The 26,657-nt window shown below is 37.5% G+C and overlaps 1 protein-coding gene across 4 annotated transcripts in view; it reads left to right on the forward strand.

The window, feature by feature from the left end:
* Positions 1-26,657, forward strand: part of PKN2 (protein kinase N2) — an 85,439-nt gene that overhangs the window by 9,012 nt on the left and 49,770 nt on the right. For 2 of the 4 annotated variants that reach the window (XM_060202301.1, XM_060202300.1), the window contains 3 exons: positions 8,758-8,875; positions 17,068-17,368; positions 25,123-25,277. In XM_060202301.1, the coding sequence (XP_060058284.1) occupies positions 8,828-8,875; positions 17,068-17,368; positions 25,123-25,277 (504 nt within the window). In that variant the 5' untranslated portion in view covers positions 8,758-8,827. The remainder of the gene's footprint in view (positions 1-8,757; positions 8,876-17,067; positions 17,369-25,122; positions 25,278-26,657) is intronic. The other 2 variants (XM_060202299.1, XM_060202302.1) reach the window with 1 other exon arrangement.

A 26,657-nucleotide genomic window follows, 5' to 3' on the forward strand; every position in this document is an offset into this window, starting at 1 on the left:
TCTGGAACTAGACAAGAACGTCCACTATCACTACTGTTATTCAGCATAGCCCTGGAGGCTTTTGCCACTTCAGTCCATCAAGAAATTGGAAAGGGAGAAATCAAACTATCACTATTTGCTGATGACATGATGATATACCTAGAGGACTACACACGCGCGCACACACACACACACACCTGGAAATAATAAATTCAGTAAAGTAGCAGGATGCAAAATCTCTATGCATAAGTCTGTGTCATTCCTATATACAAATGAGTCAGATGAAAGGAAATTGAAAGACTCAAAGCTACTTATAATCGAACTAAAAAAGATAAAATACCTTGGAGTGAACCTCACAAAGTGAAGGATCTTTATAGTGAAAACTATAGAGCATTGTCGAAAGAAATAGAGAACAACACAAAGAAATGGAAGGACATTCCTTGTTCCTGGATTGGAAGAATAAATATTAAAATGGCCATCTTACCAAAATCATTCTCCTTGACTTATTATGTAGAGCAAATGAACTAAAGCATTTATTTATGTACCTGAATCTTGCTTGGACATTCAGTAAATATGTTTGTGTTGATTTCCCCATTTATGATGATCACCCCCAATTTTTTTTTTTCAAATTTACAAAGAAAGATTAGTTTTTAAGTGGCAGCTATTGCTTTGCTTTAATTTATATTAACAGTTTGGTCATTGGCATGTATGACAATAAAGTAGACTATACAAGTAATTAAGTATAATTACCATTTATTGAATGCTTGTTATGCTACAGGTGTGTGGTCGACAGCTCACTCTTCTGTGCATAGCTGGGGCCTTGTACATGGCATAGCTCTGTCACTCGAGGATGCTTTTTTGTTCAGAGAAAGAGAAACACCACAGCACCTGAGGACTGATGTTGTTATTCCCTGTAGTGCTGAAAACTAGACACGGCAAGCAAGGCATACACTGTACCTGGTGACAATTTCTCTTTAACCCTGGACTTCTCATTCTTTTAGTTTTCATAATTCTTACAAACATAAGAAATATGATTTATTTTATTTGAGACATAGAGAAATATACTTTCTTACTCGTGATACATAGCAAATTAACTCAACTGAAATTTAAAAATAGTTCTGAGCCCCCCACACACCTGTGGACATCTAAATATTGGCAAGGGAGCCAAAAATATTAAATGGAGATAAGACAGTCTCTTCACCAAATGGTGTTGGGAAAACTGGGCTGAAACATGCAAAAAAAAAAAATGAAATTGAAACCACTTCACCTCACCACACATAAAGAATAAACTCCAGACAAATTAAAGATTTGGGTATTAAACCAGAAACCATAAAATATTTAGAGAAAAACATTGGTAGAACTTTAAGTTTTACAGGTGTCTTCAGTGACTCATATCTATTCATAATTACATCAAATTGAAAAGCTTCTGCAGAGCAAAAGAAAACACCAGCCAAATAGAAATGATGAATGGGAGATCTTTTTATGCCATACATCAGACAAAAGGTAATAACCAAAGTATCCAAAAGAGTTCAGCAAAAAAAAAAAAAAAAAAAAAAAGACCCCATCCCAAAGTGGGGAGATGGGGAGGATGTGGACAGAATGTTCATCAAAGAAGAGATCCAAAGGGCCAACAGACATGTAAAAAAAAAAAAAAAATGTTCAGTGTCTTGTTACCATGAGCCGTGAAGCAGTGCTGCAGGTTTCTCCCTCTGTGTCTCTCCCTCCCTCTCAATATTAACTCCCTCTCTTTTTTTTTTATTTTTGTATCCCTATGTACTCCCAGTTCCCAATGACTTTCTGCCTTCTGTTACTGTAGTTTCATTGCATTTTCTAGAGTTTCACATGACAAAAAAAAAATTCAGTATATGTGTTTTGGTATAACTTTTTCTACTTAGTAATTTTGAGTTTACATGATGTTCCTGTGTATATATAGTCTGTTCTTTTTTGTTCTTCACCTGGACAGTATCCCTTGATATGCATGGAGCACAGTTGTTTTATCTGCATCAGTTCATGGATCTGTGTTGATGCTAGGTTTGGACTGTTACATATAAAGCTGCTATAAGTATTCATGTACAGATTGTTGTTGTTTTTTTTTAATGGATCTATATTGTCATTTGTGGGTAAATGCCTAAGAGAGAAATAAAAGTATCTTTTTAACATCTCCCTGGTTATAAGAGAAGACCGATATTTTTATATTTTGGCTTATTGTCTGTTCTGGTTTCATTTAATTACCTGGCAGTATATTTCTAGCCAGAATAATGAGACAGAGCAATTCTATGACATGGAGTTGTCTAGATAATGATAGAAGTAATTCACATATGATTTATAATTGGTATTGGGCCTGTATTCTTTTTGATATCTTTTTATGAATTTTTACTTATTTTGTATACTTGAAAGAAAATGGCACTAAGTGGGAACAGTGATATTAGCTGTTTGGTTACATCAGTCATCTGACTAACACTAATGCTGACTGCTAGTGAAGAGAGGGGAATTAATTTATTCATTATTATTTCTTTGATACATAACATACTAGTGACATTATTTTTACCTGCAATGATAACCTACCTGTTATCCTCTATGGATTTTGTGGTTCATCTTGTCAAACCTGTAGTTCTTGTATTAATGTGAATAGAAATAAGGAAACTAGTTATGGTATTAACAGGTTCTTTTGGGTTTTAACTTATTTGGCCCCTCCCATAATGGATTATGTTGTTTTAAACTTTGTTCTATTTAGTAGTAAAGAATTAGCTAGTTAAATAGCTTTTTATCTTTCTTTGTGGTGTTACTTATACCAGTGGAAAAGTTGGTTTTTCATTCTGGAGTATGTAAGTTGACATTGTGATAAAATAGCAAGGCATATTTCAAAATTAATTCTAGGGGTGTGTGTGTGTCTGTGTGTGTGTGTTGCTCAGCTCTGGCTTATAATGGTAGTGGGGATTGAACCTGGTACCTCAGGCATGAAAAGTTATTTGCATAGTTATTATGCTATCTCTCTGACCCCAAAATTATTAATTCAAAACTGAGATACACACACACACACTTTTAAGTATTAGTCATAGTATTGCCTCATCAAAAGGGAATGTATTTTCCATATAAATTAGTCTCAATCCTTCAAATATATATAATATTGGTTTTCTTTGCTTTGCTTTTTATTGCAGCCAGGGTTATTGCTGGTGCTTGGTGTCAGCACTATGAATCCACTGCTCCTGGTGACCATTTTTCTTTTTCTTTTATAGGATTGAGAGGGAGAGGGGAAAAAAAAAAACAAGAAAAATGGGCAGGGGGTAGATAGCATAATGGTTATGCAAACAGACTCTCATGCCTGAGGCTCCAAAGTCCCAGGTTCAGTCCCCCGCACCACCATAAACCAGAGCTGAATAGTGCTCTGGTTAAAAAAAAAAAAAAAAAAAAGCGAGAGGGAAAGAAAGACATCTGAAGACTTGCTTCACCACTTGTGAAGGTCCCTCCTGCAGATGGGGAGTGGAGGCTTAAACCTGGGTGTTTGCACATAGTGGGCCCCCATTCACTCCTCTCTTTTTTTTTTTTTTTTTTTTGGTCACTGGAGTTTTTGCTAAGGCTCAATGCCTACCTGGTGACTCTACACTACTAGTGGCTATTTCCTTTTTTTTTTTTTTTTCCTCTTTTCTTTGATAAGACAGGGAGAAATAGGAAGGGAAACTTTCCTGTCTGGAAGTGGGGCTGGGGGCTTGAACCCAGGTCCTCATATAACATGTACTTTACCTGTGTGCCACCTCCTGACCCCTAAAACATTGAGGTTTTTGTTTGATTGGTTGGCTGGTTGGTTTTTTACATTATTTTGGAAATTACACTTACACAGTATACACTTTCATGGCCTTAATATAATATGCATAGAGAAATGTTACTGTATTTTTTATTGAAGTGTGTCGTACTCCTTATTCCTATACTAAGTGGCCTTAGTGATTAGATTATCTTTTTTTTTTTTTTTTTTTGCCCTCAAGTATTACTTTTCAGTATGTCAACTTTGAACAGCCATTTCTCCTTTAAAATATATTTACTGGGGACCTGTATATATTCAATATATATTCAAAATGCCGTTCTGGGGCCTGGTCATTTAATATTAATTGAAGTGTTTAGTAGTGATCACATATACTTACAGGCTTCTCTGATGGAACCTAAAGTTCTGAGAAGTTAGACATTAATCATGCAAAGATATTGGAACCTAGGGCCTTGTGAACCACATTTTGAGAATTACTGGGCTAGGGTAATTAAATAAATAAAGGAAGCTTATAATCCCAAATGGAATTAAAGCAAACGTTGTTTACAGGATTCAAAAAGGAGACAATGCAAACTTTGAGTTCGGGTTAAATCCAGTTCGTACTTTAAGGGGAAAAATTGAAACACAGCTTAAGAATTTGCTATGGGGGGAGTTGGGCTGTAGTACAGCGGGCTAAGCGCAGGTGGCGCAAAGCACAAAGACCAGCATAAGGATCCCCGTTCGAACCCTGACTCCCCACCTGCAGGGGAGTCGATTCACAGGCGGTGATGCAGGTCTGCAGGTGTCTGTCTTTCTCTCCTCTTCTCTGTCTTCCCCTCCCTCTCTCCATTTCTCTCTGTCCTATCCAACAACAACAACAATAATAACTACAACAATAAAACAACAAGGGCAACAAAAGGGAAAAAATAAATAAAAATAAAATTTTTTTTAAATTAAAAAAAAAAAGAATTTGCTATGGGGACTGGCACGATAGTTCACCTTAGAAGGTGTGTGGTCTGTCATGAGCACAATCTTCTTTTTACCCTTTCCTTCCCTTCCCTTCTTTTTTTTTTAATGTTTTTATTAATGATTTAATACTGATTTACAAGATTGTAAGGGGTGTAATTCATAGTTTCCACCATCAGAGTTCTGTGTCCCATCCCCTCCACTGGAAATTTCCCTGTTGTTTATCCCTCTAAGAGTATGAACTAAAATTCTTTTTCTGGGGTGCAGAAGATGGGAGTTCTGGTTTCTGTAATTGCTTCACTGCTGGACATGGGCATTAGAAGGTCAGTCCATACCCCCAGCCTGTTTGTTTTTACCTAGTGGGGCAGGGCTCTGGAGAGGTGAGGTTCCAGGACACATTGGTGAGGTCATCCGCCCAGGGAAGTCAAAATAGAATCATAGTAATATCTAGAACATGGTGGCTGAAATGCAATAAGATGGAAAATAGGACAAAATGATGAATAAACAGGAGCCACAAAGTAGGAATAGAGCAGATGAAAGTAGGGACCTTAGGACAGAAGGAAACTAGGAAGTCTGTTTTAGGACTGTTCCCAAGAGCCTATGTGTTAATAATATTCACTTGAGCTTTTGATAGCTAACATGGAGATGGGCCAGAAATGTTGTCTGAGAAGATGGTGTCTGAGTTGAGAGTAGAATTAGGAAACAGGATTAGGGTGGAGAGTTGCTTACAACCTTGAAGAGTATATATAAGTGCAGTCAACTGTTTACCACATGATCTTAACTAGAGTCCATATCCATTCATATTTAGCATAGGAGCCTGTACAGTGTCTTCTTCTAGCGTTTGCCCTTCTTCCGTAGCCAATCAACAGCGTCAGGTTGAGCCTGATGTAAAGTTTCGAGACCTCCTTTGAATCTGGAGAGGTGGCAGTCGTTGACTATGTGGGTCATAGTCTGTCTGGAGCTGCAGGGGCAGTTCGGGTCATCTCTGGCTCCCCAGCGATGGAACATAGCGGTGCACCGGCCATGGCCTGTTCGATAGCGATTGAGGAGGGCCCGATCATAACGTGCTAGGTCAAAGCCGGGTTGACGCTCGCAGGGGTCTGTGATGAGGTGTTTGTTCTTTACCTCAGCTGACTGCCAACTCTGTTTCCAAGAGTCTGGAACAGAGAAGTTCAGTGTAGGCGTAGGGGACCAGATTGGATGATGAGACGTCAAGCGTTGGACAGGGTGTGCGAAGATATCCGGTATATTATATTGGCAGGTCCGGTCGAGCGTAGATGTGGGAAGTGAACTTAGATGATGCCGCATCCCGACGAATATCTGGCAGGGCGATGTACAGTGTCTGAGCCCTTGTCAGAGAGCTCACAGTCCATAGTCACAGCTGAGAACAGCCTAGGCTGCCCTCATTTCAGAGCTAGTCTTGAGCAACAGGATAGGATAACCCGGCCTCCTTTGGAAAGTGGGGCAGTCCCTACCATTGCTACTTCATAGTGAGGGTCTGACCCAAAGAAGCCTACAGAAGGGCTTGTAATGGCATTCCCAGTTGTGAGCAAAACTACTTTCAAGCCTTGTCTCCTCCACATTGGTGAGGCTCCAGTGGTGCAGTGGTATCTCTCTCTCTCTCTTTCTCCTCCTCCCTCCCTTTAATTTTTTTTTCTTTTTTGATGAGAGAGAAATTGAGAGAGGAGGGGGAAGATAGAGTAGGATAGACACCTGCAGACCTGCTTCACCACTTGTGAAGCAACCCCCCTGTAGTTGGGGAGTCAGGGGCTGGAATTCAGATCTTTGTGCATGCCTGTGTACTTTGTACTATGTGCGCTTAACCTGGTACACCACCACCCCACCCCTTTGTATCTTTCTCTGTAGTAGTCTGTAGTCTGTGGTAGTCACCGGGTGGCTAAAAGAAGGGGTGAGGGATTTGCTGTAGTTCTTGTAATAAACTCTTGACAGAATTGTGTTTTATGACATTATGAATTTCTTGTTTCTTTATTGCTTTCAGTATCCCACTATATTGCTTAACCATTTTAAATATTTTGGGACATGAATCATTTTTCTGTGTTGGAAGTGTGAGAACCTAGGATTTGTACATAATGTCTGTTGTCATAGAGATGATTTTAATTATGACTTTTACTGTAAAAATTGAGGTATAATTTGTACCAATAGTAATTTTAGTATTGTTAAAGTTTAGGTAAGATTGATCTGAAAAAATGACTTCCACATTAATGAGCTGATGAAATCATATAACTTAAGTTATAGATTTGGATATTCAGTGTGTCTTAGAGTGTATAATTTGAGATGCTTTTAGAATACTTATAAGACACTTTACAGTTGTTGATAAAAATGTAATTATTTATGTTGCTCAGTCAACAGATGAAATCTCCATAAATTTCAAATCAATGAAATGAAATTTCAGGGAGAGTTTGTCAGACTTTTGGAGGGAAGGGCTACATTTTACTTAATTTCACTGTCCTCCATAATACGATATGGTTGGTGTATGACATTATTATGTGTAGACCTAATAAGAGAAAGGAAAATATGGAGAAATTTTAGCCTACGTTTTTCCCTGAACCTTTATAATTCTTCTGCTAAGACAAATAAGTTTTTGTGATGTGTTATTTATTGGCTTAGAAAATTATTTTATGTAACACATTTTAGTGTTACTTCATGTTACTATAATTATTTACAGAAATAAAATTATCACTGTATTACTAGTTGTGAGAAATTACTTTCTGTGACATCTCTAGCTCCAAAAGCCTTGTGATAGTTACTAGCTTTACTTCCTCAGTGATGTTATATTGTTGCCTTGTCCCAGCTCTGACAGCATGCAAGCTGTCTCTTCAGCTGCCTCAGTTAAATTAAAGCATTTCAGTCCCCAATCTTGATAATCCTCCTGTCATCAACCTCCAACCTTTACTCCCTATCTGTCTGTCCATATATTTGTCGTTTTAGTTTGGTTGTCTTTTATTGTGTACATTCTTTCCAAATTATGAAGAGAGACACCAGAGCACATTTATAATTTTCCATTTCATATTTGTCTTTGTTGTATCATTCATCAGACTCAGGGTCTTCTGTATGTTCTGCCACTGAGTTACTTCTCTGGTGACTGTATACTTTGGAAACAAAAGCATTGCTGAACTTTCCTTTCGTAATCTTTTCTCTTGGTATTACTTTATATAGGCCTCCAGTTTTTTCCTATTAATGCTTGAAATAAATATGCTATCATCTGTGTGTTCTTTATACTTTAAAAACAATAACTCAAATTGAGCACATTGGAGGGCTTTGTAGTATATCAGATTCACTCTAAATTATGCATCACACATACAGTTAAGTCCTTTTATTCAATTTATTGGGAGATTTTTATTCACTTTGATATACTTTCTTTGTCCACTTTTAAAATTGTATTTAATAATAGTAATGTTAACTCTTTTGGTAATTAATAAGTGCTATAGATATATATATAATAAGTTTGTGGTTCTTTTAAATAAATGGTATTGATATTATCCAGTGATTAAGAATCAGAGATTTTTGAGAAGTTATATCTCCCAGTTCAGATAACTACTAGTGTTACAGCCAAGGCTTAAAGCAGGAGACAAAATCCATTGTTCTTAAATTTTTTTATAGCTGTAAACCTTGTTGTTTTATTATGGTCTTTGGACTTTCTGTTTCATACATTCTGTGCCTCTGCTGAGTCACTTCCCTACCTGTCTATGTGCCTTTATCTTTTTGTCATTTTTATAACCAGAATTTCCACATAGTTCCAAAATGCCCCTAGGAAATGAAAAAAACACAGCTTTTAAGAAGCTTTTTTTTTTTTTTTTTCATTTCTGACTAGGGGAAATGAAATGACTTTTTACTCATACATAGAAATGAAACAAAAATATAAACTAGTCCTTAAGTAATATATATATATATATATATATATACACATATATTTTATTTTTCATTGTTTCTGTTGCATTGGTTAAAATAGATGGGTAGTTAATAGATTTATGAGGTTATTATTGTCATTTCTTATATTGTTAAGAATTGTGGACACAAAACTAGGCTTATGCAGAGTTTGTTGTTGTCATCTCTAGGGCTTTACTGCCTTAGGTTGACTTTCTCCAAAGAGGCAGAGAGAAAAATGACAGCAGAGCTTCCTGCAATATGGTGGACTTGAACCTGGGTCACACAGCAAAGCAACACATTACTCAAGTGAGCTAATCTGCCAATCCTGGGTTTGTATGTTTTGTCTTCTGAGAAATTTAGGGACAGAGGGATTCAGAAGGATGATTTCCAGCTTTACCTTAGTAATGTGGAACAAATACAGTCTAGGAACTGAGGAAGACTTACATTCGGGTTATCCAGAACTTTACTTAATAGAATTTTTAAGTAATGAAATTGAAAGTGGCATTATTCTAGAACGTTAGCTGATCAGGTTCAGTCTTGTACCTTTTTGTGAAAATTATACTTTCCTATAGTTTTTTTGTTTTGTTTTACATACCTCATTCCAAAGATGTATTTGATAGAAGGCAATTAATTTATCAAGCTAGGAGGATTTAAGTAGGTTCTGAACTTGTAGTCTTTAGGTAGACTGCAGGATCCTTCAAACCTTCTACCTCTATGTATGTACACATGCTAAGTTTTCTGAGGACTTACTGCTTTTATCACAGTTCCAAAGTAGATCTGAGCCCCCACCCCTCACACTGTCCATTCACCCACAAAAGTTGAAGAATCACCAAGTTAAAGGTTAAAAGCCTCTCCTCTAAGATCAGGAACAAGATAGCAGTGCCTCTTCTTACCACTCCTGTTCTACAAAGCTGTGGAAGTCCTAGTCTAAGCAAGAGCCTTTGTTCCTTATTCTCTTATCTGCTGCCTTTTTTGTGTTGTGTGTACTGATGTCTTTGTATTGGTATGCTTTGACTTTTTTTTTCATGTTTTTTGTGGTGTTCAGGTTTTTCTTTGTAGTTAACATGATACTGATACTTACATAAAGTATCTTAAAATATAATATTCTATTTTAAATCAATAACTTTATCTTTGATAACATTTCAAAACAATACTTTTAGCTTCTCCATCTCACATTTTAGAGTATTGTTTTTCCTCTTCTTTTTTTTTAATTGCCACCAGGGCTGTCACTGGGGCTCAGCATCTGCAAGAGGAATCTACCCCTTCCAGTGACCATTGTTTGTCTTTACTTGGTAGGAGAAATTAAAGAGGGAAAGAGAGGCAAAGAAACACCTGCAGTACTGCTTGACCATTTGTGAAGCTTCCCCCTTGCAAGTGGGAACTAATTGAAATTTATTTGCTTATTTATAAAATGGAAATATTGACAAGACAGTAGGATAAGAGGGGTACAGTTCCACACTGTTCCCACCACCAGAACTCCCTATCCCACCCACCTACTCCCCCTTAAAAGCTTTCCTATTCTTTATCCCTCTGGGAGTATGGGCCCAAGGTCATTATGGGGTGCAGAAGGTGGAAGGTCTGGCTTCTGTAATTGCTTCTCCACTGGACATGGGCGTCGGCAAGTTGACCCATACTCCCAGTCTGTCTCTCTTTTCCTAGTGGGGCAGGGATCTGGGGTAGCAGGCTCCAAGGACACATTGGTGGGGTCATCTGCCCAGGGAAGACTGACTGAAATTTAAATGTTGGTCTTTACACTTGGTAATTTATGATCTCTGCTAGGTATACCATGGCCTTGCCCCATCTTTTAGGTTATTAATGTTATATAGTTTTATCTATTTTAATGGCTTATTCAGTAAAATATTGGTTTAGTTCTGGTGGGTTTTTTTTTTTTTTCAAGTTCATGTGTATCAGTTCTCTAGAGTCCACATATGAGGGAAACCACCTGGTAGTTGCCTTTCGTCTTTTTACTTATTTCACTAAGCATAATTACCTCCAGTTCCATCCACTTTGTCCCAAAGGACACAATATCACCTTTTTTGATTGCAGAGTAGTATTCCATGGAATCTATATACCATAACTTCTTTAGCCAGTCATCTGTGATCCCTCAGCTGCCAACATCCACTCCCCAATAACTTCATTCTCCTAAATCCAAAACTTACCATGGAGGGCATGTTCTCTGCCATACCCTGGTTAAAATCTTGGTGCCACATGGGAGGCACTATAGCACCAGAGGAAGCTCCAGTGCTGTATTGCCACTCCACATTCACTCACTTGATCTGTCTCTGCCTCTGTCTGAGTGAAGAAAAAAATTACTCAGCTATGGAAATCAAAGTAGCTCCTTTATGTTTTCATTTTCTTTTTATATATATATCTGTTTATTCCCTTTTGTTGCCCTTGTTGTTTTATTGTTGTAGCTATTATTGCTGTCGTGGATATTGGATAGGATGGAGAGAGGAGAGGAAGACGGGGGAGAGAAAGATAGACACCTGCAGACCTGCTTCACCGCTTGTGAAGCGACTCCCCTGCAGGTGGGGAGCCAGGGGCTTGAACCAGGATCCTTACACTGGTCCTTAGGCTTTATGCCACGTGCACATAACCCTCTGTGCTACCGCTGGACTCCCTCCTGTATGTTTTTGTTTCTACCCCTCCCCCCCGCCATCAGTGTGTGTGTGTGTGTGTGTGTGTGTGCGCGCGCCCGTGCGTGTTGAGTTGTTGAAAAAAATATGTTCTCTTTATGTTCTTTTTTCTACATAATGATACTAGCATCCTCATCCCTTAGATCAATAGCTTCCCTGTGGAATATAGCAAACTCCTCTCACGGTTCTGTGGGTATGCTAGATACTCACTTGCTGCTGTTGCCCAAGCTTATTTAGCACAGCTGCCTTCAGCTGGTGACTAAGCTGGAATCAGAGGAGCAGCTGGAATGCTTTATCTTCCACGTGGCCTCTCTCCACATGGTTTCTCTCATCCTTCAGGGCTCCCACACTAGCTAAATAGTCAGGCCTTATTTACTTTGTAGTTGGAGTTTCAGGAGCAGAAAGAGAAGCTGTGATTCCTCTTATGGTTTGCTCTTAGAACCCTCTGCACACCATCAATTATCGCTTCCAGCACACTGTCGGTCACAGGCTGGCCTGGAGTTTGGAAGATGTGTGCGACAATATGAATACAGGATTTATTAAAGACCATTTCACATCAGTCTACAAACTTCACAAGAGATTCTCCTGCTTCTCTCTGCCCTCCTCAGATCTAGTGATATCATAGGAGTTTGCACCCTATCACTTTGCCTCAGCTGCTGCATTTCACTCAGTAAAAGCTGAAGTGTTTTTATTGGCCTGTAAGGGACTGTATGATACTTAGCCACATAGGGATTATTAGTTCACCTAAAACAAGAAGTTCAGAGTCGTGGGCTTATGTAGCAGTTTAGTAAAGTCAGCAGGGTCCCAGGCTTCGTCACAAAATCATATGGCCAGGTTTTAGTCTCCCGAATTTCCTTTATGGCGTTAACTAAACATGTTATCTGAAAATAAAATAAAATCATACGGCTACAGCTGGAGAGGCGGCACAGTGGGCAGTGTCAGACCTGAAGCACAAGATCCTGATTTCCATCCCTGGCCACTTTGTGTCAATGATGCTCTGGTTCTCTTTCTCGTGAATAAATACATCTGTCTAAAAGATCGTACATATATTGATATCTGGGGCTGGATAGTAGTACACCTGGTAGAGCACACAAGTTACCCTGCACAAGGACCTAAGTTGGCAAACGCTAGAAGAAGAAGGACCTAAGTTCAAGCCCCCAATCACCCAAACTGTTAGGGTGGGAGCTTAACAAGCAGTGAAATAGTGCTATAGGTGTCTCTCGTTTTTCTCCCTTCCTATACACCCCTCTCCATATCTTCACTCTTGAAAAATATAGCTAATTCTAGCTTCATGATTATTTGTTTAATGAGAATTTTATCTGCACATTATGTTCATTTGAATAAAAAAGAAGTTTTCCTAGTAAGGGTATTAGGAGATTGGGTATTATGTAGGTGCCTACTGGCACTATTTGTCTCAGTGCTGTATGCCAGAAACTGCTGTATTACTGTGAAATTGTTAATCAGAGTTTCAGGCAGAGAGACGGGACATAGAGACTTTTATGTAGGAAGCAATGTTTATTGTGTCGGCAGACCCAGCCAGCCTGGACTGGGCCCCACATGCAGTGGTGCTTGCTCTTGTATACAGTTATCAACCTTCTCACAGTAACTCATAGCAGTAAGCTTAACAGGTGCCTTTTTCTTTTATGTGTACAGAGAGTACAACTTGTTTGTGTTATCAGCAAACTCTTGGGCAGAAATAGCAGAATCTAAGGCCACCTACCAAGGCCACTTTGATGACAGCAGTAGAAAGCCCTGCTTATGCTGGGAGGAGGGTAAAGATTGTCACCAGCTGCATTTTTCTTTAAGAAGTTAACCCTTGCTTACCTCAAACCAGACTTATTTGTCCTAGGTATAGGCATTATGAAACTTAAAAGTAATACATCAAAGATAGTTGTGATAATTTCACTTTGCAGGTGAGGAAATTGAAGATCTAGTTTGGTTGCTGTAAACAAAGCTGTATGTGGTCAGATTCTCTATGCTAGCTCACCATAAGAGATTCTAACTCAGTGCTCTGTTGACAAACAAATGCATGTAAATACCAACATGCACTGTGGGTTACAGCTGTGCAAAACTTGTTGCTGTTTTCTGTCATGCTTGCTTTTCATAGTTGTCTTCCTTAATAAATTGCATAACTGAAAGAGAGCAGGACCGTGCCAGTTTTATCTTTACATTTTTATGTTCTAGCATTCAGAGTGTGTTTTATGTAAATAACACTTTTAAACAAAACATAAGAGATAAGAGAGCCAAACGGCATTTTGAAGATGAGCAAACAAGTAAAAAGAGATGAGATGGCTTACTTGGGTTGTATATATGACATACAGAGAGCTGGTATTGGAATTGGATCCTTACTTTGTTTAAGAACATTCTCCTGAGACTCAAAAGATTAGGATGAAATGAGAGAGAATATGGAAATGAGTCCTACATGATGGTCACTAATTAATGCAAATCAAATATGTTTAGGTATAGTTCAAATCAGAACTGATAATCGGAAGATCTCTGTAAAGAAAATATAGAGTAAATGAGTTGTCAGGAGACTATTAATGCCCAAACTTTGCAGAACACTGACTTGCCTTGACAGGCATGTTAGTTACTTTGAACCCTATTTCCTCAGTACTAAAATCAAGGGAGGTAGGTTCATGATCTTTGAACTTCCTCCCAGGTAAGACAGTATATGAATCATTGTATCCAATGAGTATTGATGGGTACTCTTAACTTTTTTTTTTCATTTTGCATCTATCAGACCTGACTTTCATAATTTTATAATGGAGAAAAAGTAACAACTTTTTCTCTCAACTTTTTCACTTCTTTTCTGGGAACTTCGCCAGTGAGGAATAAACATCCTTTCCTGTCTCTCCCTAAATGAAGTAAATGGTCACAAATGACAGACTTTGTTCTTCATTTTGTTCTTTGAATCTGTTCCTATTTGTTTGTGTGTATGTAAGGGTTTGACTTCACCAGAGCACCGTTTGAAACACTGGCATATGGTAGTGCAAGAGATTGAACCTAGGACTTCAGAGCATCAGGCTTAACAGTCCTTTTGCATAACTATTAAGCTATCTCCCAGGCCCTCTGGTCCTGTTTTTATTTCATTGCTTCATTGTGAGTTCATTGAAATGTAGTATACTCTTATCCCTGGTAGTATCGTTGTTAATGTAGCCTGGTTAAACAGCAAATAATGTTGTGGATGTAAGTTACTGCTTAAAGTTTTTACATGAACCAAAATTGGAATAAAAAATAAGTTGCTTTCAGTTTCTCTTGAGGATTTACTTATTTGTTAATAAAAATAGTCAGAAAGGGGGAGGAGAGAGACTCTACTCAGCTTATGCGGTGCCAGCAATAAAATTCAGCACCACTTAACCTGCACCTGTAACCAGCTGAGCCAACTACTTGGCTGTGCAGCTTTTGGTTTCTTTTAAATATGCCTTTCCCTTTTCAGACAGGCAATTTCTGTTAGCTGGAAGGAAAAAGACAACATGGAAAACTTTGAGCAACAAAATTAAAAGTAATTAAAAAAAAAAAAGCTCTAACTTTTTTACCCAGAGATAATTATTTGTATCTTTGTATTCCCTTTTTTTTTTTCCATTTTCATTTAAACATAATCTGAAAATAAAACCCTTTATATAGTAACAGTAGAGTTGTATATCACTCAGTGGGACACAATAAAGTGCCTAAATAAGAAGAAACTTTCCCTTATTCCTTAGACTATTTAAAATTCTCTTGTTTAGACACTGAGTTTAGCATCTTGAGCTTTCTGTTTCCTACAAGTTGGTTTAAAGCTCTGCTATTTGTAAGCATTGTTAGGGAATCTTTGCCAAGTACATATTACTGCCTTGTACATATTCCTAGAGTTAGAATTAATGAGTCATGGGAAGTCATTATGTTTCTTGTTACACAATTCCTGCCTTTCTATGAGGTTTCCATCTTATGGTTTACATCTGGATTGTTGTCAATGTTAGATTAGAAAAAAAAAATCTCTTGTCAGTTTAGGAGTTATTTGCTGTAGCATACTTTGTATTTAATGAAAATTAACACACGTGGTGAATAAACTGGAACATGATGCTACTATAACATGGCCCGCAACTTCATCTGTAGACTTCATCTCTTGAATACTGATTTGGTTCATGTAATGTGCTTCATGTATTTGAAACACATTTTTGTGATAATTTGAAAGAAACCTTGGTAATATTTGAAGATCTATTTTTATAAAGCCATGAAAAGTTGTTAGGGGGTGAAGGTGGGTGGTGGCCCACACAGTAGAGTGCACACACCATGCATGGTGACCAGGTTGAAGCCCCAACCACTCCCAACCAGGGGAAGCTTCACATGCTGGAGAGCAGTGCTGCACTTATCTCGCTTTCTCTCCCTCTCACCCCACCCCATCTTTCATTTGCTCTCTCAGGCAGATGGGTGGGGGAAGGAAGGAGAAAATGGCTTCTAGGAGCAGTTGAATATTCATGTAGGCACCAAGCCACAATGGTAACACAGGTGGCAGAAATTAAATGAATGGATCAACTAATTGAAGCTAAAAATAAAAAAAAAAAATCTTTTGGCAGCAGTGGAACTACACAGGTGCAAAATCTAAAACCATGGGTGTGGGTGGAACAGCATCCACACTATCAGAACAAACAAGAGAGGCTTCTTTTTTCTTTCTAAGAAAAGTCATAGGCAGAAAACAAACAAAAAAGCAAAGACTAGCAAGTGAGTGAAGACGGGGCAAGGTGGAGATAGCTGAATTAAAGGAAAAGATGCTACATCCAGATGTCACAGCATATGTAGTAGTGCAGCCTAAGGAGACCGTCTCCTGTCATGTTTGGAATTTTGGGTGCAAATTGAAAAGGAATGGGAGTTGAAGTAGACAAGAGACCTTCAAAGAATTCACATCAGTTACAGATGCTGTTTCCCTGTAGCAGTTCCCTTCTCTTTTTAGCTAGAAACCTATGCACCACAGTTTGCAAGCCATAAGGCTCGATGGGGCTTTTCAGTAACTCCAGCTGCCCATAGTATTCTTTGAAGATAGCTGTACTGGAGTGAAAAGTGGTCTGGGGAAATAGCATAGTGCTTATGGAAAATTGTCTTCCATGCCTGAGGACCCAAGGTCCCAGGTTCAATCCGTAGTACCACCATAAGCCAGAACTGAATAGAGCTTTGGTAGGAGGGGAAAAAAAGAGGGGAGAAGGAGAAAAGAGAAAGAAAAGCTATCAGGTATGAAAAGACTCGGATCTGGATTTTCAAAGTAACAGCAAAGCAAGAGTCCTGGGTAGACACCAGACCAGGAAACTTAGTTGGTCTCTAGACCTGGGATAGCAGTTGGGTTGCCAATACTTAAAATACCCCAACACCAGCCACGTGGGACCCTAGAGAAATGCTTTCACAAAGATGTGTCTTCTGTGCTGCCCAGTAGAGAGGAAGGCCAAGAAAGAGCAGGTAAAAGCTGTGCCCTCTGGAGAACTGCCTCGCTCCAACCTGAGCTGCAGGGGAGGATCAGGCAGAGTGTTGTCATGGATTTTAATCAAGTTTCCTGACTGTATTTCCAGGATTCTTTCTCTGATAGATCCTCTGGGTTTGCTTCATTAGGTGTCTGTCTGGTGGTTTTATAGTTTCTGAGTGAGTCATCAGGTTCTGCTTTGTATGTGAGTTGCAGGGACCAGGGAGAAATGCAAAGGTTTCTGTAGGGCCCCAGGTGGCTGGTGTTAGTGTTTGGTTAGTCAGAGAGTAACTAGCTTGTTGTTTATTAAGCAAAGTAGGATGTGTAATTGATTGTAATGTGCTTATAAAGAATTACTATTACATACAGTTTTCTTTTTATGTTCAACATTGTACTGAATAGCCAGCTTTCCTAACTCCATTTTTTTGTTCCATTAGGGAGAATCTCGAAGTTTTCCATTTTCCGAGAATGTGAGCGCTGTGCAAAAATTAGACTTTTCAGATACGATGGTGCAACAGAAATTGGACGATATCAAAGATCGAATCAAGAGAGAAATAAGGAAAGAACTAAAAATCAAAGAAGGAGCTGAAAATTTAAGGAAGGTCACAACAGATAAAAAAAGTTTAGCTTATGTGGACAACATTTTGAAAAAATCCAATAAAAAATTAGAAGAGCTACACCATAAACTACAGGAACTGAATGCACATATTGTTGTATCAGATCCTGAGGATGTCACAGGTATGTGTTTCACCTGATGTTTATATGTTTATATTAGTAAGAGGTGTATCTTTCAAAAGTAATAAGCTTACTGACATACATAGTTTTTTAGCTTGTCTGAAAGTACAAGGACTGTATTTTCTTTTCCAGTTAAGGTCTTGTTTATAGTCTGTTCAGAAGGACAGTAAGCTGATGGATATGAAAATTAAAACACTTACTTAGGGATGAGTAACTGCTGTCTATTCTCTTATCTATGATAGGACAGTCGTTAGAATTATTTCCTAATATTAATATTTTATATTGAATCAGTCACATGCTGTTACCTGATTCCCTCTTGTGATCAGCAGCATGAGTCTGCCAAATGACTTATGTTCTGTCACCAAAAGATATTTTTATTCTTTGCAAGTGTAATTAATCAAACCTGTTATCTTTACTCTTTGTGCACTAAGCAGCTGAATTAATGGCTAAACTACCAGGCATATTGTTTAAAAAGAGAAATGTAAAGCAAAACACTACCTCTTCTCTTAAATATAGAAAACTAAAGGACAATTAATTTAACCTATGAAGCCAACCCAAGAACTTAATTTTTTAAACAATTTGGAATTGGCATGTGTTTATATTGGGAAAGTTTCAATGGTACAGAAAGTAAAAATAGAAAAACAGGCACCTCCACTCTTAAGACTTCTCTGAAGGTCTCATTTATCAACTGTTAGTTATATATCCTTCCAGAAGAGAAATCCTCTGTTTGTCTCAGTAGCCATCTAGCCATATGTACACATTCTTTCTGAAGCTTTCACTTACAAAGTCATGGTACGCTCTATGTAATGGGTTTTGTTTTTGCAAAGATGATGCTTTGTGCCAGGTATTTAATCTCCACCTCTCAATTTCTTCATTTGCAAGCAAACAGTGAAACATACAGAATTATGTACCTAGTGTCAAAAAATTTTAAATGCCTATACAACTAAAAAGAAATATTAGGCACTAGAATGAAATTAAAATTGATAAAGGAAATGCATACGATTAACTAAAAGCCTCAAATTACCTAACTTAAAAGTAACTTAAGTTAGGGCCAGGTGTGGCACAGCCATTAAAGCACAAAAGTTTCCAAGTGTGAGGACCTAGGTTTAAGACCCCAGGACCCCCACCTGGAGAGTGGGAAGCTTCACAAGCAGTGAATGGTGCTGCCAGTGTCTAGTTCTCTCTTCATGCTCCCTCTCTTCCTAGTCCTCTTTGTTGAGCATAACTAAAAATAAATGCTTTTTAAAAAAAAAAAAAAGTTGCTTAAAATACTTCTGAGTTAAGTGTACTTGATGGAGTTCAGGAGGTGGCAGAGTGGATAAGTCATTGGACCCGAGTTCAGTCCCCAGCAACACATGCACCAGAGTGATTCTCTGGTTCTCTTTCTCTCACTCCTCCCTTTCATTAATAAATAAATGAAATATTTTTAAAAAATAAGTATACTTGATAGAACTCGTTTTAATGCATCACTTAACCAGAAAGATCTGGGACTTAACACAAGGATTTCATGTGGATACTGTAAAAATAATTCAATCTTAAATATGAAAGAGAATTCAGCTTTCTTATTTTTGAGCTAAAATAATCTCAGCGATATAAATTAATTTTCTTAGAGTCACAAAGCCAGCTAAAGAATTCTTTGTCTTCACATCTACTACTCTCTTATTCACACATGCAATAATTACACTATCAGTAGAAATTTTGTTTTATGAAAATTTTTTTTTAGTAATATATAAAATCAGAAATAGCCTATTCTGTTGGGACACTGCCAGGCTCTGCATGGTTTACCTATTACGTCTTTTAGTAGAGGTCTAAAATAAGAAATGATGCTGGAACTTTGCTGTCTTACTTACAGCAGATTATCTTCCTCACAAAATACTAATGGCTGCCTTGTAATTATAATAGAAACAATATAGAAAAGCTTGGTTTGGTTTGGGTTTTGTTTTTTTTAGTCACACACACAGCACATTTGGTTTCCCAGTCTCTTAGGACATTACCTCTTACTGAAGTATTAATCACATATGACAAAATGCACATATTTAAGTATATGAATTGATGAGTTTAGACAAATACATATTTCCAGGTAGTCACTGATACATTCTAATGGTTCTCTCATATATATGCTTTCTAGTCAGTCACCACCCTGCAGGCCTGGTCTTGGGCAGCTGCTGTTCTGCCTCCTTTGGGGTTGTTGGAGAAGTCATAACCCAATTTTGCATAGAAAGACATAGAAACAGTAAATCATGACTCGTTCTGACAGTCCATTATCATCACTTTGAGTTATATTTGTCTCTCATAGCATTTCATAGAAAGAAAATTGCCATCTAAGTTCTATCAGATTCCTGTTCTCCTTCAAAACTCTTTTTAGATAATACTATGCAGTCATTCCTGGCTCTTTGCTTATCTTCTTTCTTCTTCTTTGCCCTCATTGTTGCAGTTTTTTATGGTAAATGCTTTAACCATATACTAAACTACATGGTAAGGACATGTCTTCATCTATTTTTTAAGACATATTCCAGAGCCTGGTACATAGTAGGTACTTAGTTGTGGATATTATATGCATCCAAATAAAAAACCCAGTAGATGGAAATTATTAGTTCTTATAATTAATATGAAAACATCATTTATTGAGTATTTTATACATTTAATAAACTAAGGGGTAGAACTTAAAGTTTTTTTTTAATATTTTTATTTATTATTGGAAAGAGATGGAGAAATTGAAGGAGATAGTGAGGGAAAGAGATAGCTGCAACTCGCTTCACCACTTGTGTAGCTTCCCCTCTGCAGATGGGGACCAGGGGCTTGAACCTGCATCCTTGTGCACTGTAATGTGTGCACTTAACCAGGTGCGCCACTGCCTGGCCGCTTAAATAAAAGTTTTAAGGTAATTTGTTGACTGATAATTTTGGTATTGACTTTTCAGATAATTTCAGGGGAAACAATATATGAAATACAAGTTTTTATTGTGGCTTTTTTTTTTTTTTTTTTTTTAAATTCCCTCTCTTCCCATCACTGAGGTTACAGTGCTCCAGGCTGACTTTTTCATATAGAAAGATTAAACCTCCTTCAGTGTAGTGGAATCCAAGCTTGGACCTAGCTGTGTGCATAGCAAAGCAGGTACACTATCCAGGTCAGCTGTTTTGTTGGACCTCCACTGTGATTTATCAGTGCTTCAGTTTATCAAAATTTGAACTTATTAAAAGCTTCTCTTTGTGTTAATGTCATTCTCACAGCTTGGTAATGAAGTGTTTCTATTGCTGTTTGGTTTTGTTTTGTTTTCACTCCTTATTGACTGGAAACACGAAATGCAACAATATAGAAGAGTTAAGAGTTAAGGGATAGTTTAGGTTAGGGGTCCATTGATGGAGGGCCCAGTAGAACACATGCTTTGTCATGGTTGAGGACTTGTAAATTTGAGCCTCCACGCCACTTGGGAGCTTCGTGAATGACATAGGGAGAGCTCCAGGGATAATGGAGTAGTGCTGTGGTATCTTTCCTCTCAGTCTGTCACTTTCTCCTCTTTGACTCAGAAAAGTGAAGAGTAGAAAATTAGACTGAGGAGGCCACTAGTAACAGGAGTAAAGCCCTGGTTTAATTCCCTGAGACCACACTTGAAAAAGCAAATAGCTTGCCATCAGATTTGGTTTTACACTGGATACTGATGGAGAATTACTTCTTTTAGGTTAGGTCTGACAAGATTCAAGGATAGTACATAGTTTCAGTTTTCTTTCTTTCTTCTTTTCCTCTAGGGTTATCATTGAGCAAATCCACTTCTCCTGGAGGCCATTTTTCCCCTTTTGTTGCCCTTGTTGTAGTTGTTATTGTTGTCATAGCTGTTGTTATTGTTGTATAGGACAGAGAGAAATCAAGAGAGGAGGGGAAGACAGAGGAAAGATAAACACCTGTAGACCTGCTTCAGTGCTTGTGAAGCGAACCCCTGCAGGTGGGGAGCTGGGGACACAAACCGGGACCCTTACACCCGTCCTTGTGCTTTGCACCACGTGCATTTAACCCGCTGCGCTACCATCCAGCCCATTTCAGTTTTCCCTTCAATTTTTATTATTTTTTAACTGATAGGACAGAGCAATTCAGAGGGGAGGGGAGACAGAGAAGGAGAAAGAGATGCACCTGCAGCACTGCTTTGCCACTCGTAAAGCTTTCCAAAGTTTGTGAATTAGTAGCAGAAATGTTGGGCAAATTGCTGGTATCTTGTGTGTATATAAGCAGAATGAGAAACTCAAAAGAATGCATGAAGTAGGTTTTCATCATATAACTGATTATTCTGTAAGTAGTTAGGAGCTATGTCTTTAACTTACCTCTGCAAAAATTAACTATCTCTCCAGTCTTTTTAATTTTTTTTTTAATCGGGGGATTAATGGTTTCCAGTACAGTCTTTAACACATAGGAACAATGTTTCATCCTCCCTTGATTGATGTCTAGAAGACACAACAGGATTCCAGTGTCCTTTCATCCTATCCCATTCCCTCCTTCCCTTTGATGCAGTGTAACACATTTTAGCTTTCGAGGTTTTTTTGTTTGTTTGTTTGTTTTTATATTTTACTTACTTGATGGAACAGAGAGAAATTGAGAAAGGGAAGATAGATTTGAGGAGAGAAACAGAGAGACATCTACAGCAGTGCTTCACCACTTGTGAAGCTTTTCCCCCTGCAGGTGGGGACAGGGGTTTGAACCTGGGTCATCGTGCATGGTAATATAGGCACTTAACCACCACCCGGCCCAGCTCTCAAGTTTTTGTTTTTTGGTTTTTTTATTCCTGTTTTGAAATATATTTGTCTTTGGCATGCTAGGCCAAGACAACAGCCTCCCTCGAATAGCGATGGGCTGGTCTTCTGTCAAGGTATATGACTCCCTGAGCTTCCCTGCCAGAACTTCCAAACCAGCTCTCAAATTACTCAGCCTCTTCATGCTTAAGATTTCTTATTTGTAAAATGGTTTTCTATCCCAGCCTTTGTGAGCTGTTTTGAAGATTAAGTAGCAGAAGTACCTGCTACTTACTGGAGCTCAGACTGGTAATTGTATTGAGCCCTAAAGATTCACCTAATAGAATGCTTGACATTATACAGTCTTTATCTCTACAATGACCTCCAATTTGTGGTGAGAAAAGCAACACAGAGATGTTAACTAATTATATGATCAAATAAACACAACATGTGACAGCACCAGGACTTGAAAACCTAGGCTTTCTGACCCCAGGAGTCCAGACTGTTAGCAGTTCTGTTTGTCTTGGGTTATTAACCTCCAGTTAAAATCATTTGGTATGAATACATACTATTCCAGAAAAACAATGTTGGTTGTTACAGTATATTACAAATTCACAGGCTGTTAGAGTCAGTATTTCAGTGGCATATGCTTTGTATGTTTCTAGAGACAATGAATTTTATTGTTACCTTACTCAAAAATGTAAGAATTTTCTGTTTATCCTGTGATTAGAAAAAAGAAAAAAAAAATCTTTGCTCTATCTTCACTCATTGGTTCTAGTTGGTGATTTTGAATTTTTTTCATATACTGTTGTTTTCGACGGGTTATGTTGTTTTCGCCGGGCTGGCTTCGATCAGGGACTCATATACTCAGATACTGCTGGGTTGTACGCAGTATCTCTTTATTCATGCAGGAAGCAGCACAATCTAAGACGAGCTAAGCTAAACTCAAGGTACCCTAAAACTCACAATGCTGTCTTTATATATACTTGCCAAGTAGGGTGGAAACAGGATGTGACACAGAGAGGGTGGAGAGAAAAGTGACTGGTGAAAATCAGAGTGTGACAAAGAGGGGGCAGAGCAGGTGAGAATCCTATCACTGAACCACAAATGCCCTGGAGGGAGGGTGGAACTTGTTAACAGTGATTATGTAAATAGAATGAAGTGGTTATGTAAATAGAATAGTGTTAAGCAGGGGGGATTTAAACCAAATGAAACAGAAAGGGTCTCATGCATACCAACAATATACTTTTGGCCATCTGATTATCCTTTTTGGTGGCAATTCTATCCATGCCCTTCTCCCCTGCCACCCCCTTTTTATCCCATTATTTGATATTTTTATTGCTAATTTTTTGAGTTATTTATATATTTTAGTTATTGACCTGATATATAGTGTCAGTAAGTAGGGCATCTTTCTAATTTTTTGAGAATATAAAAACGAACTCACCACCAAAGTTCTGTTTCCATATCCCAGTGATAATAACCACCATAGTTTTCAGTCTTAGAGATAAGTTGGCTACTTTTTTTTTTTTTTTTACAAGTTAATGAATTTCAATTTTTTGTTTTCTTCATGTGAGCCAAACTATCCAATACCTGCATTTTACCCCCATCATTTCTAAAATCACCTTTTGTAATAGATCACTTAAGATTTGTGGAATTTGGTTATAAAAGAATTACCTTTCTTGAAAGCTAGTAACCACTCTGCTTGCTTCCTGATGTAAATGTAGATAAAATCAGTTTCAAAGATTATTTTGGAGGCTGATGTGCACACACGCATGTATTACGGAAGTTACACGGTTACTTATATAATTATATACATACTTGGAATCTAGTATAATTATTTACAAGACTTTATATGGCATAGCACAATAATTAATAAGGTAGACTTGGGGATGGAACTGACTGACTAGCTATATAACCGTGGGCGAGTGTCTTACCGCTGCCTTGGATTCCATTTCTGTCTTATGAGCGTAATACTTATTATAAAGCCATTTATGAGAAATACTGAGTTTATGAAGCAATTAGATCAAGACTTATACCTTATAAAAGCAGTATGTAAATGGCACAGTAGTTTTTTTATGTCAGTAGCATACTATCTGCTATTTTTGTAATTTAACAATTATGTTTAAATATTTTGGAACCAGGGATTTTTTTTTTGAAGGAATGTAAAAACCAAATATGAGACATCCATAAAAAATGAGTCATAGCATCTCTTATGGGGAGGAGAAAAGGGAACCCTGAAACACTGACATTAATCAACAGTTTAGGCAGTTTTCTAGTAACTACCACGTTACTTAAAACTAAATGGGACCAATACCCTAATCTATTTTTCAATAAGCAAGGGTCATGAGGTACATAAAACAAAAAGCAATGAACTTGAATTTTAGTATGAAGAACTTCAGTTACATGTTAGAATCATTGAAATTGTTTCCACAATAAAGGATTACCCAGAATAATTAAATGCTTCTAGTTGAAGTTTTTATTTTATTCAAATAGAAATCTGAGCTTTTTTAATCTTCCTACAGCCCCTACCATCAGTATTATGTTATTTGAAATGATTTTCATTGAGTGAACATTTGTATAGTAGAAAACAAAATGTGAAGACTTTTCATATGTATTCTTATTACATTTAGCATTGTATTCAAAGTGCCCTTAGTTCTATTGAAAAGAATTGCCCTCGTGGAATTTCTAAATTGTTTAAATGTGTTTTGTCTACTAATCAGTTAAATTATTTGTAGAAATTTTAGTTGGTTAATTAGATTAGTTAACGATTTGATTTTAAAAAATAACAGTGTTGGAAAAACTGTGGGTAATAAGTTGATTCAAATTCATATCCAATCTAATCATTTCGTTAATATCCCTGGCAGGTAGGTGCTCGCAAAACTCCTTGAATATTTTCTTGAACTACTGTATTATTATTATTATTATCAGTAACTGTAAGAAAATTTTACTTAAGTAATCTTAAAATTGATTTCAAATTTTCCATTTCTTTGTTTTTTTAAAAATATGAGAAAGTAAGTAATTTTAGTATACTACTTACAGACTGCCCAAGGACTCCAGATACTCCCAGCAGTGACCCTCGTTGTTCCACTAGCAATAACAGATTGATAGCTTTACAGAAACAATTGGATATAGAGCTTAAAGTGAAACAAGGTGCAGAAAACATGATACAGATGTATTCAAATGGATCTTCAAAGGTAAGTGCAGTAAATAAAGTTAAGTGTATACTGCCCATTCTTATTATCTGTAGGCTCTTTGTGCATTCACAGTACCTGAAAAAAATTAGTTATAACCCCACATTGTTCACTTGTGATTTTTCAGTCATTTGGTGATAATACAAAGAGAAAGTATCTGATGAACATGTTTACAGCTGAGACGCATACATGAAAAGCACACAGACTACTTCTGAGCCACCTCACTGACCCACAGAATTGTTTTTAAAATGATATTTTGAGAATTTCTGGTTCCACGGCCCAGGAAGTAACATTGTGGATAAAGACACTTCAAGCACAATGTTCTGAGTTTGATCCTTGGCATCGCAAATGCCAGAGTAACACTACTATTCTCTCTCTCTCTTCCCCTTTGTCTCTCTCTCTTTTTCTCTTTTCCTCTCTCTCTTTATCTATCATAAATAGATCTTTATTTTTAAAAAAAAATGAATTACAGGGGCTAGAAAGCATTATGGCTATGTAAAGAGTCTCTCATGCCTGAGGCGCCAAAGTCCTAGGTTCAATCCCTGCACCACTATAAGCCAGAGCTGAGCGGTGCTCTGGTTAAAAAGAAAAAGAAACAACAACAATAATAACTATAACTGCAAGAGTGTGATGCTCTGGCTTTCTCTCTTTAATAAACAAATAAATCTTAGGGTGGGGGTGGAGGGTAGGAGAGAAGTGCTAGTTCTAAGAGCATGACTCAGAAATTGAATTTGAGAGCTCAGCATGCCAGTATTGAGCTCTACCATTTAATTACCACTTTTGGTTCATAAATTTAAATCGATCAGGAACAAGCAATTATTGGGTCAAAATAAATTCATTTTGAGCTATGATTTTATCCCATTGAGTATTTCACTGATTTTTTGGCATAATTTATAAGTTTCATTGTTTCAGAGGTGGGGAAGCCCTGCCAAAAGCCAGTTGGATTTTTTTTTTATTTTACGAAGGAAAGAGAGAAAGAAAGGAAGAAAACTTATCAGGAGCAGTGCGAAGGAAAAAGTTTGAATTCTCTTGAAATACTGAAAGATCTAGTAACACCAGATCCATCTTCTCAACTAGTTGGAGAGAGGAGAGAGCTGTTTGCTTTAGGCACTGCATACAGCCTGTGCCTAGCCTGCTTAATTACTCTCTCTCTGATTTGTCCATCAGTGGCACTTGAACTCAGGATTCCCAATATGGGGCAATGACAAGGCGAACTGTTCTGAGGACCTGATGTTGGATTGTCAATTTCTTTAAAAAAAAAAAAGTGTTAAAGATATTTCTTTATTATTATTATTATTTCTTTATTGGAGGGAATTAATGTTTTACAAAAAAATCTTTTCTTTTCTTTGGTTCCTTTCTTACCTTCTCCATCACATGAAAACG

The sequence above is a fragment of the Erinaceus europaeus genome, chromosome 11, assembly GCF_950295315.1.
Source record: "Erinaceus europaeus chromosome 11, mEriEur2.1, whole genome shotgun sequence".
NCBI classification, from domain to species: Eukaryota; Metazoa; Chordata; class Mammalia; order Eulipotyphla; family Erinaceidae; genus Erinaceus; species Erinaceus europaeus.